Source organism: Typopeltis vanoorti, chromosome 26 (assembly GCF_054136105.1).
Source record: "Typopeltis vanoorti isolate ZY-2024b chromosome 26, IOZ_Tvanoo_1.0, whole genome shotgun sequence".
NCBI lineage: Eukaryota > Metazoa > Arthropoda > Arachnida > Uropygi > Thelyphonidae > Typopeltis > Typopeltis vanoorti.
Window position 1 is genome coordinate 2,262,564 of NC_143574.1, and position 13,596 is coordinate 2,276,159.

Consider the following 13,596-nt stretch of genomic DNA (forward strand, 5'->3'; position numbering starts at 1 on the left):
GGGAGAAGAAGAGATGGGGAAGAACTATGTAGGAAATAAGATTGTAGTAGTACTTCATTGACAGTATTTACAAAGCCAAAGTGTCATTTACTCAAGCTAGCATAATTTCATAACACAAAGCAGTTGCATCAGGAATTATGTCTGTTTCATTCCTTAGTAGCAATCTTCTGTTATAATATCTTTGCAAAGGAAAGAAGTGAATTGTTCAAAATGTATTTTAAACGAATCCATCAATTCTGTTATGTTTAAAAGGGTTTGTAGAACTTCTTTCAACAATTTTGTAATTTAAAACTTATGTGGTAACTGAAATATAGAGCTGAAAGTCTTCATTTTGGTATAAGTAAGATATAACAATGGAGGATATAATGGATCCAACTATATTTTATAGACAAATATAAAAAAGGAACTTAAATTTGAAAATTTACCAGGGAACTTATGAGAATATAACCTTTGGCCTTAAAGTTGTTGCCTTGATTTGAACTACAAAGACACAATCTCTGCCTAGCTAAATCAAACCTTAAAGGACAGAGTTTCTGTCTTTTAAGCATTGTAAACCAAGGCAACTCTAGTGCCAAAGCTTATATTGTCAAAAGCTCTTTGGTAAATTTTCAAATTTTTTTTCGAAAGTTTCTTTTTATATTTGGCCATAAAATATGGTGGTGGGATCTATTATATCCTCCATTGCAAAATCTTATGTGGTTACTTCTCCCACCTTCATCTGATGAAGTGATTTTTCTTGGGTGTGCAGATCTAGTATACTCTTGATTTGTCTAAACATATATCATTTAGCAGCGTTGTGAATGTGAAGTCTAAGAATTTAAAGTATAGCATGACTAAATTTAAGATAAAGTGTGAAAAATGGAATTTAACTCCTGTGTTGAGTAATTCACCATGGTAGTTAATCATTTTCTTGTTTAGAGGTTATCAGTATGAATTCATAAATGTAAATGACAATCTAGAGAATCTTAGTTAATAGCAGAGAGCTAAAATTATGTATATTTTCCTGGCTTGGTGCATAATTATATTCTGTCGATTAAGAAATTGTTACATTTATGCTGTTGTGAGTTTCATAATGTGAATTGATCTATTTTATATTTTAGGATCCGTCCTCAAATTCCTAGAGAGGTTATAGATATGTGTCATGTATGTACCTCTGTAACTCCAGGTGAACCTCAAGTATGGCTTGGAAAAGACAAAGCCTTTACGTTTGATCATGTTTTTGATATGCATACAGAACAGTATGACATTTATGAAACATCTGTGAAGTCATTAATAGAAGGGTAAAGTATCAATTTTTGATTCATAAAATAATGCAGCAGTAAACCAGCAAAGTTTACTGTTGTGTTCAAGAATTCCAGTAATTAAAGTCAAGGCTTTGTTTCTTAGTTTCAATTTAGGCTCTATTCATAATAATTCATTTCGAATTGATTTTTTTTTTCTAACTTCGTATCATCAATTTACATTATTATTTCCAGACGTCCATGAGGGGTGCTTAAGGGTTAATGCTTTATAACTGAGAGAAGACTCCACATAGCCTTTAAAGGAATGTGGAGAATTGACCAGGGCTTCTGACTAATGTTCAGTCCTCACCTTCTTGTGGTGCATCCTGTTAAGTATCTACCTGGATACTGAGGATATGCTGGTAATTTGGGAATTAGCTGACCAAATTGTATTCTTATTGGCTTAAACCACAATGTAAAATAATGGTACAACATGACAAAATTTTATACCGACTGGGGCATCGCCTGGTTAAACAAGGCCCCCTATTGTTTTTGCCAGGGAATCGGGGCTGACAGTGAAAAGTCAGCTACTGAAACAAATCCTGAAACACTTGGATTCAACATCACCAGAGTTAAAAATCAGCACTATCAACATAAAAAGCCTGAATGGCAAAGAAATGGAACTAGCAGAAGAATTGGATAAGTACCAGATCAACATTAATAGGGATGACTGAAACAAAAAAAGACAAACTGGTGAGATCTTTCTAAGCAATAAATACAAAATGTTATATTCAGCAATAACAATTTAAATTTGAATCAACATTAAATACAAGGCTAATCTTCTTACATGGCAGGCAATATCAAGTAGAGTGATGTGGACAAATATCAGAATGTGGAACTGGACCATGAGACTTATTTGTGCCTATGGTCCCACAGAAGGTTCTAAGTTAGAAGTGGAGGAATGTTTTGAGACTTTAGAGAAAGCAACTGACATAATTAAAAAGGAAAAGTTGGGTCTTTGTTGGAGTTATAGAGTAGGAAATGATTGTCAGACATAAAAATATTTTGAGAAACTTTGGAGAAAAGAGCAATGCTAATAATAATGGCAAATAGCTGTTTGATTTCTGCTCAGGACATTATTATTATTCAGGCCTCCATGGAGTCAAGACTCATCATGGGAGGTCCTTCCTATGAACATAAAGTCTGTCAAGACTCATCGAGGGAAGGTCCCCCCCCCCCTAAGAAACACAAAGTCTATCATACCACTCATTGACCGTTCTCGCTCTCACCACTCCATCAGGCAATGCATTCCACGGTTCAACTACCCTCCACGCAAAGAAACCACTCCTCACCCTCTTGCTCACAGTTTCCTTTCATAACTTCCAGGGATGGCCCCTTCCTGCTGTTCAACCAAGCGAAAGAACTCCCCAGTGTCAGCCCTGTAACAACTTCTCAACAGTTTAAAAGTCTCAATCATATCACCTCTCCTTCTATCCACCAAACTCTGCAGTCCACATTTCCTCAGCCGATCCTCATAACTATCATTGTACAGTCCTGAAACCATCTTTGTTATCTGCCTTTGTACCCTTTCCACAGTTAATTTACCCCCTTCAAATCCTGGGGACCAAATCTGAGAACAATAGTCCAAGTGTGGTCTGATCAGGGTCTTATACAACGGAATGATCACCCTCTTATCTCTGCAGGTCAGTGTCCTTCTCGTAATTGCAGCAATCTTCTGTGTTACCTTCACCACCTTTGCAATATGTCCCCTAAATTTCAGGTTTCTATCAATCATCAACCCCAGATCTCTTGTCTCCCCTACTTCCTCCAGTGTAACTCCTCCCATAGAGAATGCAGCATCCCATAAATGTTTCCCAAACCTCAAGACCTCACATTTTGCTGCATTAAACTGACATTCCCCCATTCATTTGCCCATTTATCTAACTTATTCAAATCCTCTTGCAGGGCTACCACATCTGCACTATTACTAATAATCCTTCCCAGCTTTGCATCATCTGCAAACAACTGAATGTCCCCTTGCAATCCACTGGCAATGTCATTGATTAGTTCTTATTAACACAATGGATTGTGTTCTTAACAACATGGATTGGTTCTTATTAACACAATGTTCCAACATAAAAATGTGTACAAATTCACATGGAGAGAAGATGCAAGGAATAAGAAAAGTCTTATTGACTGTTATTGTTGATAGTGATGTTTTCTTATTGGTGCAGGACACTGGTGCACAGAGGATTTGAAATTTGAAGTGATCATCAATTTTACCCTTGAGCAGAATAAAATTTCATATTGAAAAGAAGAACATGTAAGAAAGTTTTAAAGAGAATAACAGTTAAACAGCTCTCAGATGTGTACCGTAGACTAAAATACACAGACATTATTGAAGAAAAAATGAAAGAGTTTGAGAACAGAAACCAAACCTTAGAGATTCTGTGGCAAACCCTTAAGAAAGTATTAATTCAGCCAGAGAGGCATGTGGTTTGGTTATCTGCAAGGACAGAACAATCAAAACTCCATGGTGAACACAGGAAGTTAAAGATGCAATGAAGAAAAGGAAGAAACCTAACTTGTGCTCTAAGGGAATACAGTATTCTTAAAGTCAGCTTGTACTCTTAAAGAATATAGAGACAGGGGTGTGCCAGTCATATGTACAATGCACACAGGCACCAGGATAGTAAAGGTGCCTGTGTGCATTGTACACAGGCACCTTTACTGTCCTCCAATAAAAAAAATCACTTTAAAAAAAGTTTTTTTTAAAGTGATTTTTTTTATTGGAGGGGGGGGATAGCGGTGCCAACTAAAGTTTTGCACACTGGCGCCGGACACTACTGGCACGTCCCTGTATAGAGACAAATTTAAGAAAGCTAAACTGTGTAAAACTAGCTAAACAGAAGTTATGGGAACTTTGGTAAGAACCTAGAAAATAAATATCTGGAAGCTGTAGAAAAGCTCAGAAATGGAATAAAGAGCGCTATAAAAGTAATTAGAGATAGAGGTGACATGAAAACTGGAGAAAAAGATATTCTTGATGTATAATTGCTTTGAAAAATTGCTAAATGAAACAAGTAATGGAAATATAGGAAGTATTTATTAAAGTTTCTTTTCATTAATATTCCAGTATACATTGTAATTTCCTGAAATAATTTAATAGTCGTGTTACCAACGTATAAGCCTATCTACAAGAAACAAATAATGAAGACAGCAAGTGGCAAAAAATACTCAACAGGTATGCAATCAGGAATACATATCCATACTTGAAGTAGAAAAAGTCATCAAAAGCCTGAAATGGGGAAAGGCAGCTGGAGTAGAAGATATTTGACCAGAAATGCTAAAGTATGGAGGTATAAAAGTCTTACAGTAGCTGCACTGCATAGTTCAGATGCATTGAAAACACAATGCATTCTTTCTGAAGAAAAAATGAAACTGTTTGAAAAGAACCAAACCTTGGCATCTCAGTGGCAACTCTGAAGAAAACATTGATTCAACCAGGGAGGTATGTGGTGAAGGCGTTGGCAAGGATAGAAAATAAGAACACCATCATGGAACACAAGATATTAAAGAATTACTCTGGAACAAGAACAAATGATAATGAAAGCTCCTAGCAAATAAGTCCAGCAGATGCCTTAAAATAATACAGAGAGAAATAAGAGAGCTAAGGCTATATGTAAAAGTAGACTAAACAAAAGTCACGGGGTATGCTTCGGTAAGAATATTGAAAATAAATATTAGGAACGTGGCAAAATGTTTTGGAGGCCATCGAAAAAGCTTATTTCTTATGAAGTTTTTTCTATCTCAAGGATTGATATATATATATATATATCAATCCTTGAGATAGAAAAAACCTATCAGAAACTCGATGTAAAAAGACAGCTGGAGTAGATGATATTCAACTACCAGTGGTCAAATTCCAGAATATGGAGGCATGAAAGTTTTGCAGCTGATTGGAGCAGAGCTCTCATAGTTATGTCTATAAAAAAGGAATAAAACTGAATGTGAGAATTAGAGGAATTTCTCTACTCAATGTGTATCAGGTAATATTTATGCAAACATGCTTGAAAAGAGGCTGAGAAATTGTGGAAGAGAAAGTTGAACAAGCTGGTTTTAGGCTAAGTAGATGTAGCCAAGATAAGATTTTCACTTTACAACAAATAGTTAAGAAATCATGGTGTAAAGTTTTTAATTTTACCTTTTTTTTTAATTATATATGCATGTCGGAGTCTTCTCTCTATCTTAATGCAAAACTAGGTCAGTTGTAGCAACTTGCTATTAGCACACAGGTGTGCAAATTTTTTTGGAGATAGTGCATTGACAAGTATCAGATCAGTGTATTGTTTACAAGTCATTTATTATAACTGAGAAATGCATATAAAATCCAAACATCAAATAAATATTGCTACACTTTCCTAATCTTTCTAAATCTAGTTTCTAAGTTAGTATAGGGTTTAAACATTACACTAATGTGAATTGAAGGATGCACTTGGATAATTCGAGGCTAACCTTCTGACATATTCTACACTACTAAAATAACAATTCATCATATATATTCTCAGCTACTTATTCCATGCCACAAGAGTACTAACTTATCACTGTTACTTATAGATCTTCCTTCGCAAACAGTTCTTTATACTCAGTGAAATTTCCATTAGGATGTCCTGTTCTCCTGTCTTGTTTATAATGTTGCTCCTATTCTCCACAATGCGGCAATAAACTTCATCCTTTATGGTGGTTTGATGTTGACTGCGGGTGATGTTAATGACCGAGGAAAAGGGCACGACTCTGTCTTCAATCAGAATAAAGCTTGAAGAGTTCTGGGCCTACATCAGCGAGGCCTCTCTTTTGGTTCCCGGCCGCAGATGCCGGTGCTCACAGGGAAGAGTAAGCACTGGGAACCCTTTTCCTACTAACGAGGTCGCTTAAATATTATTTTTTTCTTTGTCTTTTGCATGTTACACACTTACTCTCAGGTGTGTCGACATCACTTTCGTGTGTCTTTCCTCAAGTCTTTGTTCTTGATGCTCTCTAACCTTCAAGTCTCTGTGACTTTTTCCTTTCAGGACTTACCTTTTTTGTTCTTCATTAATCCAGGCATTTTCTGACTCATTTAACAAAGAACGTTTTTTTCTTTTGTGCTGAGCACAATCATTTTACAAGCAATATCAAGACCATACATATATATATCATAAACTGTTATCACATATATACTTTATATCAAATTTATGTCATAGCTTATGTATTTTCCTGACTTAAGATCCTTGTAAAACCAAGCATGATAAGTTATAGAATTAATTATCATGCAAGATTTTACAATGGGAATATGATAAGGTTCTGTACTTGAAGTTTTGTAGATCTTGAAAAGGCATACAACAAGGTGTCCAGAGAAAATCTTTACAAAATACTATTATAAATGAAATATTATACAGAGCAATATATAGTCTATATTTAAGTTGTAAGTCAGGCAGTCAGAACTGAAGGAAATAGAAAATGGTTTGATGTATAATGAGGCTTAAGACAAGGAGCACATATCTCTGCTTTTATTCATCTATATGATTGCATTATGAAAGAAAGTGGCATAATATCTAATATTAGAATTTCATATATATCAAACTTAACTCTTTCCTTTATACAGCTGATGTACTCCTAAACACATCCTTGCATCTCTAACTAAATTGCATGACAGCTATAAAAAAATTTTGCATGAAAACATCATCAATAAAAATAACAAAACTGTGAAAATAAGCAGGAGCATTGAAAACCTCAGCTGCATTCTCAATGGAGAAGCTATAGGACAATTAAAATATTTCAGCTATTTGGACACAGAGGTATATAAACTGAAAGAGTGTTTAATATACATTGGGATTACATTTTGTAATCCTGATGTGTCATCTGTGCTAGTCTTCTTTCCACAGTTTCTTTTCCCCTCTGAACCCAGAAAGCCTAATCCAGGTGTGGTTTTGTGTCAAGGCCTTATAAATAATAATAATAATAAAAAAAAGCAAAATGACCAATTTATTCTTATGTGCTGATTCTAAAAGTTGTATTGTATTTGCAGTTTTTGCTATGTGAACTTTTGAACTTCAAATTTCTATCTCCAATAGCTTCAAGATCCCTAGCCTTATCGGTTTCGTGTAGCATAATATATACCAATATAATATGCTATTGGGAATCTCATATGCCATTGTGAAATTTTATATACACTTGTATACTAAAATAAAGAGTATATGTGAAAAACTTAAATTATAACAAAGCATATCAGTTGATGTAAATAATATTCTTCATAGTATTACGAAGTATGGAGCAGTAATGTTCAGAAAGTTGAGTGAAGTTGTGGCAGGCAAGGGAATCAGTAAACCCTTTGCATGGAAAGTAATCATTGTTTGAAAAAAAATTACTGGGATAGGTGGTGAATGCATTGATGTCAGATGAACCTGAAGGGAGTATGTTTATTGCTGTGGATGAGTCTTGATCCTTTGGAAAGTATAGTAGTAGTAATAATGATTATAAAAGGAATTTTTTTTAGATTTTTCTTTAATTCATTTTATAGATGTAATACTTATATATTAACTTAGTACTTTTATGAGACCTACTTAGTTTGTTTCATTTCTTGAAGGTGTCTCGAAGGGTATAATGCCACTGTTTTAGCCTATGGTCAAGTAAGTATTAAGGTTCTTATTTTAAACAATATTTATATTAATTCTGATAATATTGCTTATTACTCAGTTTTAGTATGTAGTTTTGAATTCTGATATTAAACTATTTATATTAGGAATCGGCAATGTTTGATATTACCTTGATATTACCTTGATTTGATATTATTTGATATTACCTTGAATCTCTTTTGCTCAACCAAAAACCCTTTTAAGCATACATAGTTTTCATTCTCAAATTTTACAGGGATGCTTACAAGGTCCTAACTATGTCCAGAAACCATAAATTCATTTGATAACAAAAAGTAATAAACAGGAAACATCTGATATTCATCTATTCATTCATTTGTGTTTCATGCGTGCATCAGGTGAATGGCCAATAGATAAACTGTAATCCATCTTTATTTAATAGGGTTTAGGATTTGCAGATTCGCTAATTAGAGGTGTGTGGAGTAGCGTGTCCTCCCACAATGAATCCTTGGACTCATTGGAGGTGTCATGTAATAATAATATTTTAATGGAAACACCATGCCATTAGTATTCAGTAAAGCTACTGTGAGCAAGATCCATAGAATGAATAAAAATGCATTAACACCTCACAGTTGTTTTAGAGAAGTCATGTTATTTTTATTGCATGGGCACCTAAGACTCATATTGGAAGACCAAACAGTCAACACTATCTATCGTACCTCTCCTTGAATAATTAATAGACAAAGTACCAAGTGAAAAGTCGAGTCCTCAGCTCTTTGCTAACTAGACTCTTACCCAGCTTCCAGTGATCACCTCTTCTTCTCTCTAGCTAAGTGCTGAAACTCCCCTGCATCAATGCTATAAAATTCTTTTGCAATCCATAAACTCTCAATCTATCCTCATAAGGAGTATTCCACAGACCACTCCATCTTGGCTACGTGCCTCTGGATCCTTCCACAACTTCCTCATACCAAGAAAACCAACTGAACACACCTGTCTACAATAATCTAAATGTGGTCATATCAAAGCTTTATAAACGGAATGATAACTCCCTTATCTCTGCTTGTTATTGTGTTTTTTTTTTTTTTTAATAGCAAAGTAATCCTGTGAGTCACCCTGGATACTTTAACAATATCCCCTCTAAACTTCACCTAATACTACCCCAAAATCCATGCCTTCATTAATTTCCTGGAGTTCACTTCCTTGTGAACTCCAGGAAAGACTGTGAAATAGTCTCAAGTTATGCATAACTTTAGACTATTTCACATTAAATTGACGTTATCTTTTGCCCATACCATCAGCCTATTTAAATCATTCTGCAAGCTCTCTATATCACCTTGGTTAACTATTACCTTACTGAACTTTGCATCATCAGCAGACAACTGAATATCACCCTTCAAATTATTTTCTATCATTTCTCTCTCTCTCTCTCTCTCTCTCTCTCGGGTCTCCTCATGTCTGAGGACTTGTGACTTTCCTGATGATGCTTTGCCATTTCTTTCTCCCCTGTGCTTGTCTTATTGCTTGTTCTAGTTTAAGTCCAGTGATTCTTGATATTTGGTCAATCCACCTGTTGGGGGGGGGGGGTTCCTCTTTTTCTTTTCCTGCATGGTCATTATGTACATGATGTAATTAAACAGCAATGGTCCAATCGCAGAGTTCTGCTGCACACCGCTAGTTAACTTCTGCTTGATTCTGCTCCTCCATATACTACTTTTTGCTATCTGTTCATTAGCCATTCTTTTATCCATATCACCAGTTTCACATCCATATCCATTTATTGCAGTTTGCATAACAATTCCATATGGTATTCTGTCAAACAGTTTTGCATAATCCAGCAATATCATCCCTTTATCCAACTTGGCTGTCAGCTTATTATAAAAAGTTAAATTACGGAGGCATGATCTATTCACAAAGCCATGCTGCCTCTCATAGTGTATTATATTATCCACACATTTCCTGAATTCTCTTTATGATCAACCAACTTTTCTAGTACTATCACCACCACCACTACTCCTAGCATACTGATTGGTCTCTATAATTTGCTACCACCGACTTGAATCCTCCTTTATGCAAAGAAATTATTTTGCTCTCCTTCCATTCTCTTGGGACTTTGCCAGAGCTCAGCTTTAAATTAAACAGCTTAGTCAAAGGCATTACTACTTCCCCTGCACATTATCATAAAACATTAGCCAGTATCTTATCCAATCTAATAGCTTGTAAATATTTTCACATCAATGACATACTCTTTTAAAGTAGTCACTCAAAACAATTTTGCCTGCTCTTTCACCTCTTCACCATCATCACTCATTAAAGTTATTTTTCTGTAGTCATTCTTCCTCTTGCTTGCCACATAATAGAACTCTTTGGGATTTCCTTTTGACTGCTCAGCTAATTTCCTATCATAAACTGATTTTGCCTTCTTATCATACTCGTCACCTTTCTTGCCTAATCCTTGTACTGTCCATGAGTTAGCTGGTCACCTTTCTCCTTGCATACCTTTCTGAACATTTTTTGCATCTCATGCTTAATGATACTGCTCATCCATCTAACTCCTACCCAATTGATCCTGAGTATACAGTGTGATATTGCTTCCTCCAGATATCTCTTGACTATGCTCTGTGAACATCCTTCCTTTGTAAATCTTTATGCCCATTGTACTACTTCAGGCTGCTTCCTAAGCTTGTCATAATCACCTGCTTGTAGTTCCACATATACCCATTCTGTGATAATTTCCAAATTTTTGCTACCTCCCAAGGAAAGATCATGTGATCACTCTCCCCCAATTGGAAGCAATGTAGCCACCTTATTTATGGACAGATCTTCTGATCTTATAACCAGATCTAACACTCACTTACCCTGGGTCCTATCCATCAGTTTCTATCCATCATTAATCATCTCTCAGTAAGTGTATAAATTCTATTTCCTTCCTGCTTATGATCTTTCCTCCTTCCAGTCTGTCTATGGTTGAAGTTCCCCATAATAATCGACTTGCACTCATTGTACTGATCTGTTGATGCATGTCTTCCACATCCTTGGCACTCTCTAGTCTATAGCAGCAACCAATTTTATATTCTTTCCTATTGGCCTTGATTTCACACCAGCTTGACTCAAAAGAACTGCCATCTCCCTGACCGACTCTTAATCTTGTTGGTTGCATTTCATCTGCTATCATCATGAGTACCCATCCCTTTCCTGTGTGCTCTCTCCTCCCTGAAAATACTGAAAATCCATTACATTCTAGTCCTGTTGCTATGGCATATGTTGTTAGGCAAGTCTCACTAATTCCTGTAACTTTTGGTGAGGTTGAACTAACCACCGACAAAAAAAAAAGTTCCTTTGCTCATCTTTCTAAGCCTTTTTATTGAATTATTTAGGACTTTTTTAGATTGTTGAGGATTACTGCTTGTTTGCCAGATTGCTATATCATCTGTATAGCATGCTATTTTTGTGTCATTTATTATGTCGTCATCATCAAATTCCTGACATGTACCCTCAAGGGGCGTACAGGATATAATAGTACTACATGAAAAATTTACATCATTACTAACTTCCTATCTACAATTTTCCTCCAAATCAGTCTGTTACTTGTCAAGACTCCAACATTATCAGATCTTATATTTCTATCGTCTAAGGCACTTTGTACCATATCAATCCACCTATATCTTGGTCTTCCTCTGGATCGTTTTCCTGCCAACTTGGCAGAGAACACTTGTTTTGCTAATCTTTCCTCGTTCATTCTGTTTAAGTGATCATACCACTTGAGATTAGCTCTGCTAACGCATTCCTGGATGCTGACAATGTCGTTCTTTCCTAGTATCCTCGTTTTTAATATGATATTGCCATTGATGCCATCTGTTCACACCTCTAATCTTTGAAGAAAAGCCAAAACGGCTATTTTTTCTGGCGAGGTTGATAAGTTAAGGGGATAAAAATCCCTTATTGTTTTTCAGCCAGTAAGTGAAACTAAGATCGAAAACTACGATCTGAATGTTTCATGCCGACGAACTGTCGGCGGATCCAAGTAAGTGACCACTTGGTAGTGCCACACCACGGCAACTCATTGCAAAGGTGGAGCAAGATCCCTCACTATTCTTGATATTTTCTCATAATGTAAAAACACAGCTCCTAGGAGATGTAGTACTGTTTTACATTATGAGGAGAGGTCACTACCCAGACCGGTTTCAACCTTTTTTGAGGTCTCATCAGTGAGTAGCTAGACCTAGAATATCAGAGTTTAAGTGAAAAGAACTTACATATACTTTTGCTGTACGATTGTCCGAAAGGTGTGTCACTATATTATGGTGACACACCAAAACGGCTATTTTTTCTGGTGAGGTTGATAAGTTAAGGGGATAAAAATCCCTTATTGTTTTTCAGCCAGTAAGCGAAACTAAAATCGAAAACTACGATCTGAACGTTTCATGCCGACAAACTGTCGGCGGATCCAAGTAAGTAACCACTTGGTAGTGCCACACCATGGCAATTTTTTATCCCCTTAACTTATCAACCTCGCCAGAAAAAATAGCCGTTTTGGCTTTTCTTCTTAGTTATAATATGTTATAACATAATATAGTGACACACTTTTCGGGCAATCGTACAGCAAAAGTATATGTAAGTTCTTTTCACTTAAACTCTGATATTCTAGGTCTAGCTACTCACTGATGAGACCTCAAAAAAGGTTGAAACCGGTCTCGGTAGTGACCTCTCCTCATAATGTAAAACAGTACTACATCTCCTAGGAGCTGTGTGTTTTTACATTATGAGAAAATATCAAGAATAGTGAGGGATCTTGCTCCACCTTTGCAACGAGTTGCCGTGGTGTGGCACTACCAAGTGGTCACTTACTTGGATCCGCCGACAGTTTGTCAGCATGAAACGTTCAGATCGTAGTTTTCGATCTTAGTTTTGCTTACTGGCTGAAAAGCAATAAGGGATTTTTATCCCCTTAACTTACCTCTAATCTTTCTCAGGACTCTCGTATCTGCGGTCTCTAGTCTTTGGTCAAGTGTTTTACTTCTGACCCAGCTCTCAGATCCATAAGTTAAACTGATTTGAACACTGCTTGTATATGTATATTGCTAATTTAGTGTTCCGACTAATTTCTCTCTTATTCCATATGAATTTATTCAGTTGACTGCCTACCATACCAGCTTTGTTGATTCTGTTGTCTATTTCCATATTTAATTTACCATCTTCAGTAAAAATTGTGCCTAAGTAGTTGAAATGTTTTACTTGTTCCACAGGTTCCCCTTTTACAACACAGTTGACATTTTCAACAATTCTGCCTATTTTCATTGTCTTTGTCTTTTTAATGCTGACATTCATAATACCATATCTATTACAACAGTTATTCAATTTAGTCAGGGAATCTTGCAAACTTGTAGCGGATTTATTTAGAAGTATAACATCGTCCACATAAAGCAAAGAGCTGACATTAACATCTCCAATTCTGATATCATGTTTAATAACACTTTCCTTCATAATGTGATCCATATAGATAATGAATAACAGAGGGGACAATGTACATCCCTGTCTCATATGAGATTTAACATTAAGCCATCTTCCTGTACCTCCTTCAATTCTGACTGTTGACTCACTCAAATAAAGACTACGTATTGCTTGATATAATGCCCATCGACACCATATAATCGTAGCGTATTGAATAGCTTCTCACTTGGCACCTTGTCATATGCCTTTTCCAGGTGACAAAACTCAAATACAGATCTTTGTTATATTTCCAT

At 35.9% G+C, this 13,596-nt stretch overlaps 1 protein-coding gene across 1 annotated transcript in view; it reads left to right on the plus strand.

Annotated features, from left to right (window-relative positions):
* The window catches only part of LOC150092268 (kinesin-like protein KIF21A), a 524,778-nt gene that overhangs the window by 91,644 nt on the left and 419,538 nt on the right, over positions 1-13,596 (plus strand). The window contains exons 2-3 of the mRNA XM_090415090.1: positions 1,101-1,280; positions 7,846-7,888. Of these exons, the coding sequence (XP_090271216.1) occupies positions 1,101-1,280; positions 7,846-7,888 (223 nt within the window). The remainder of the gene's footprint in view (positions 1-1,100; positions 1,281-7,845; positions 7,889-13,596) is intronic.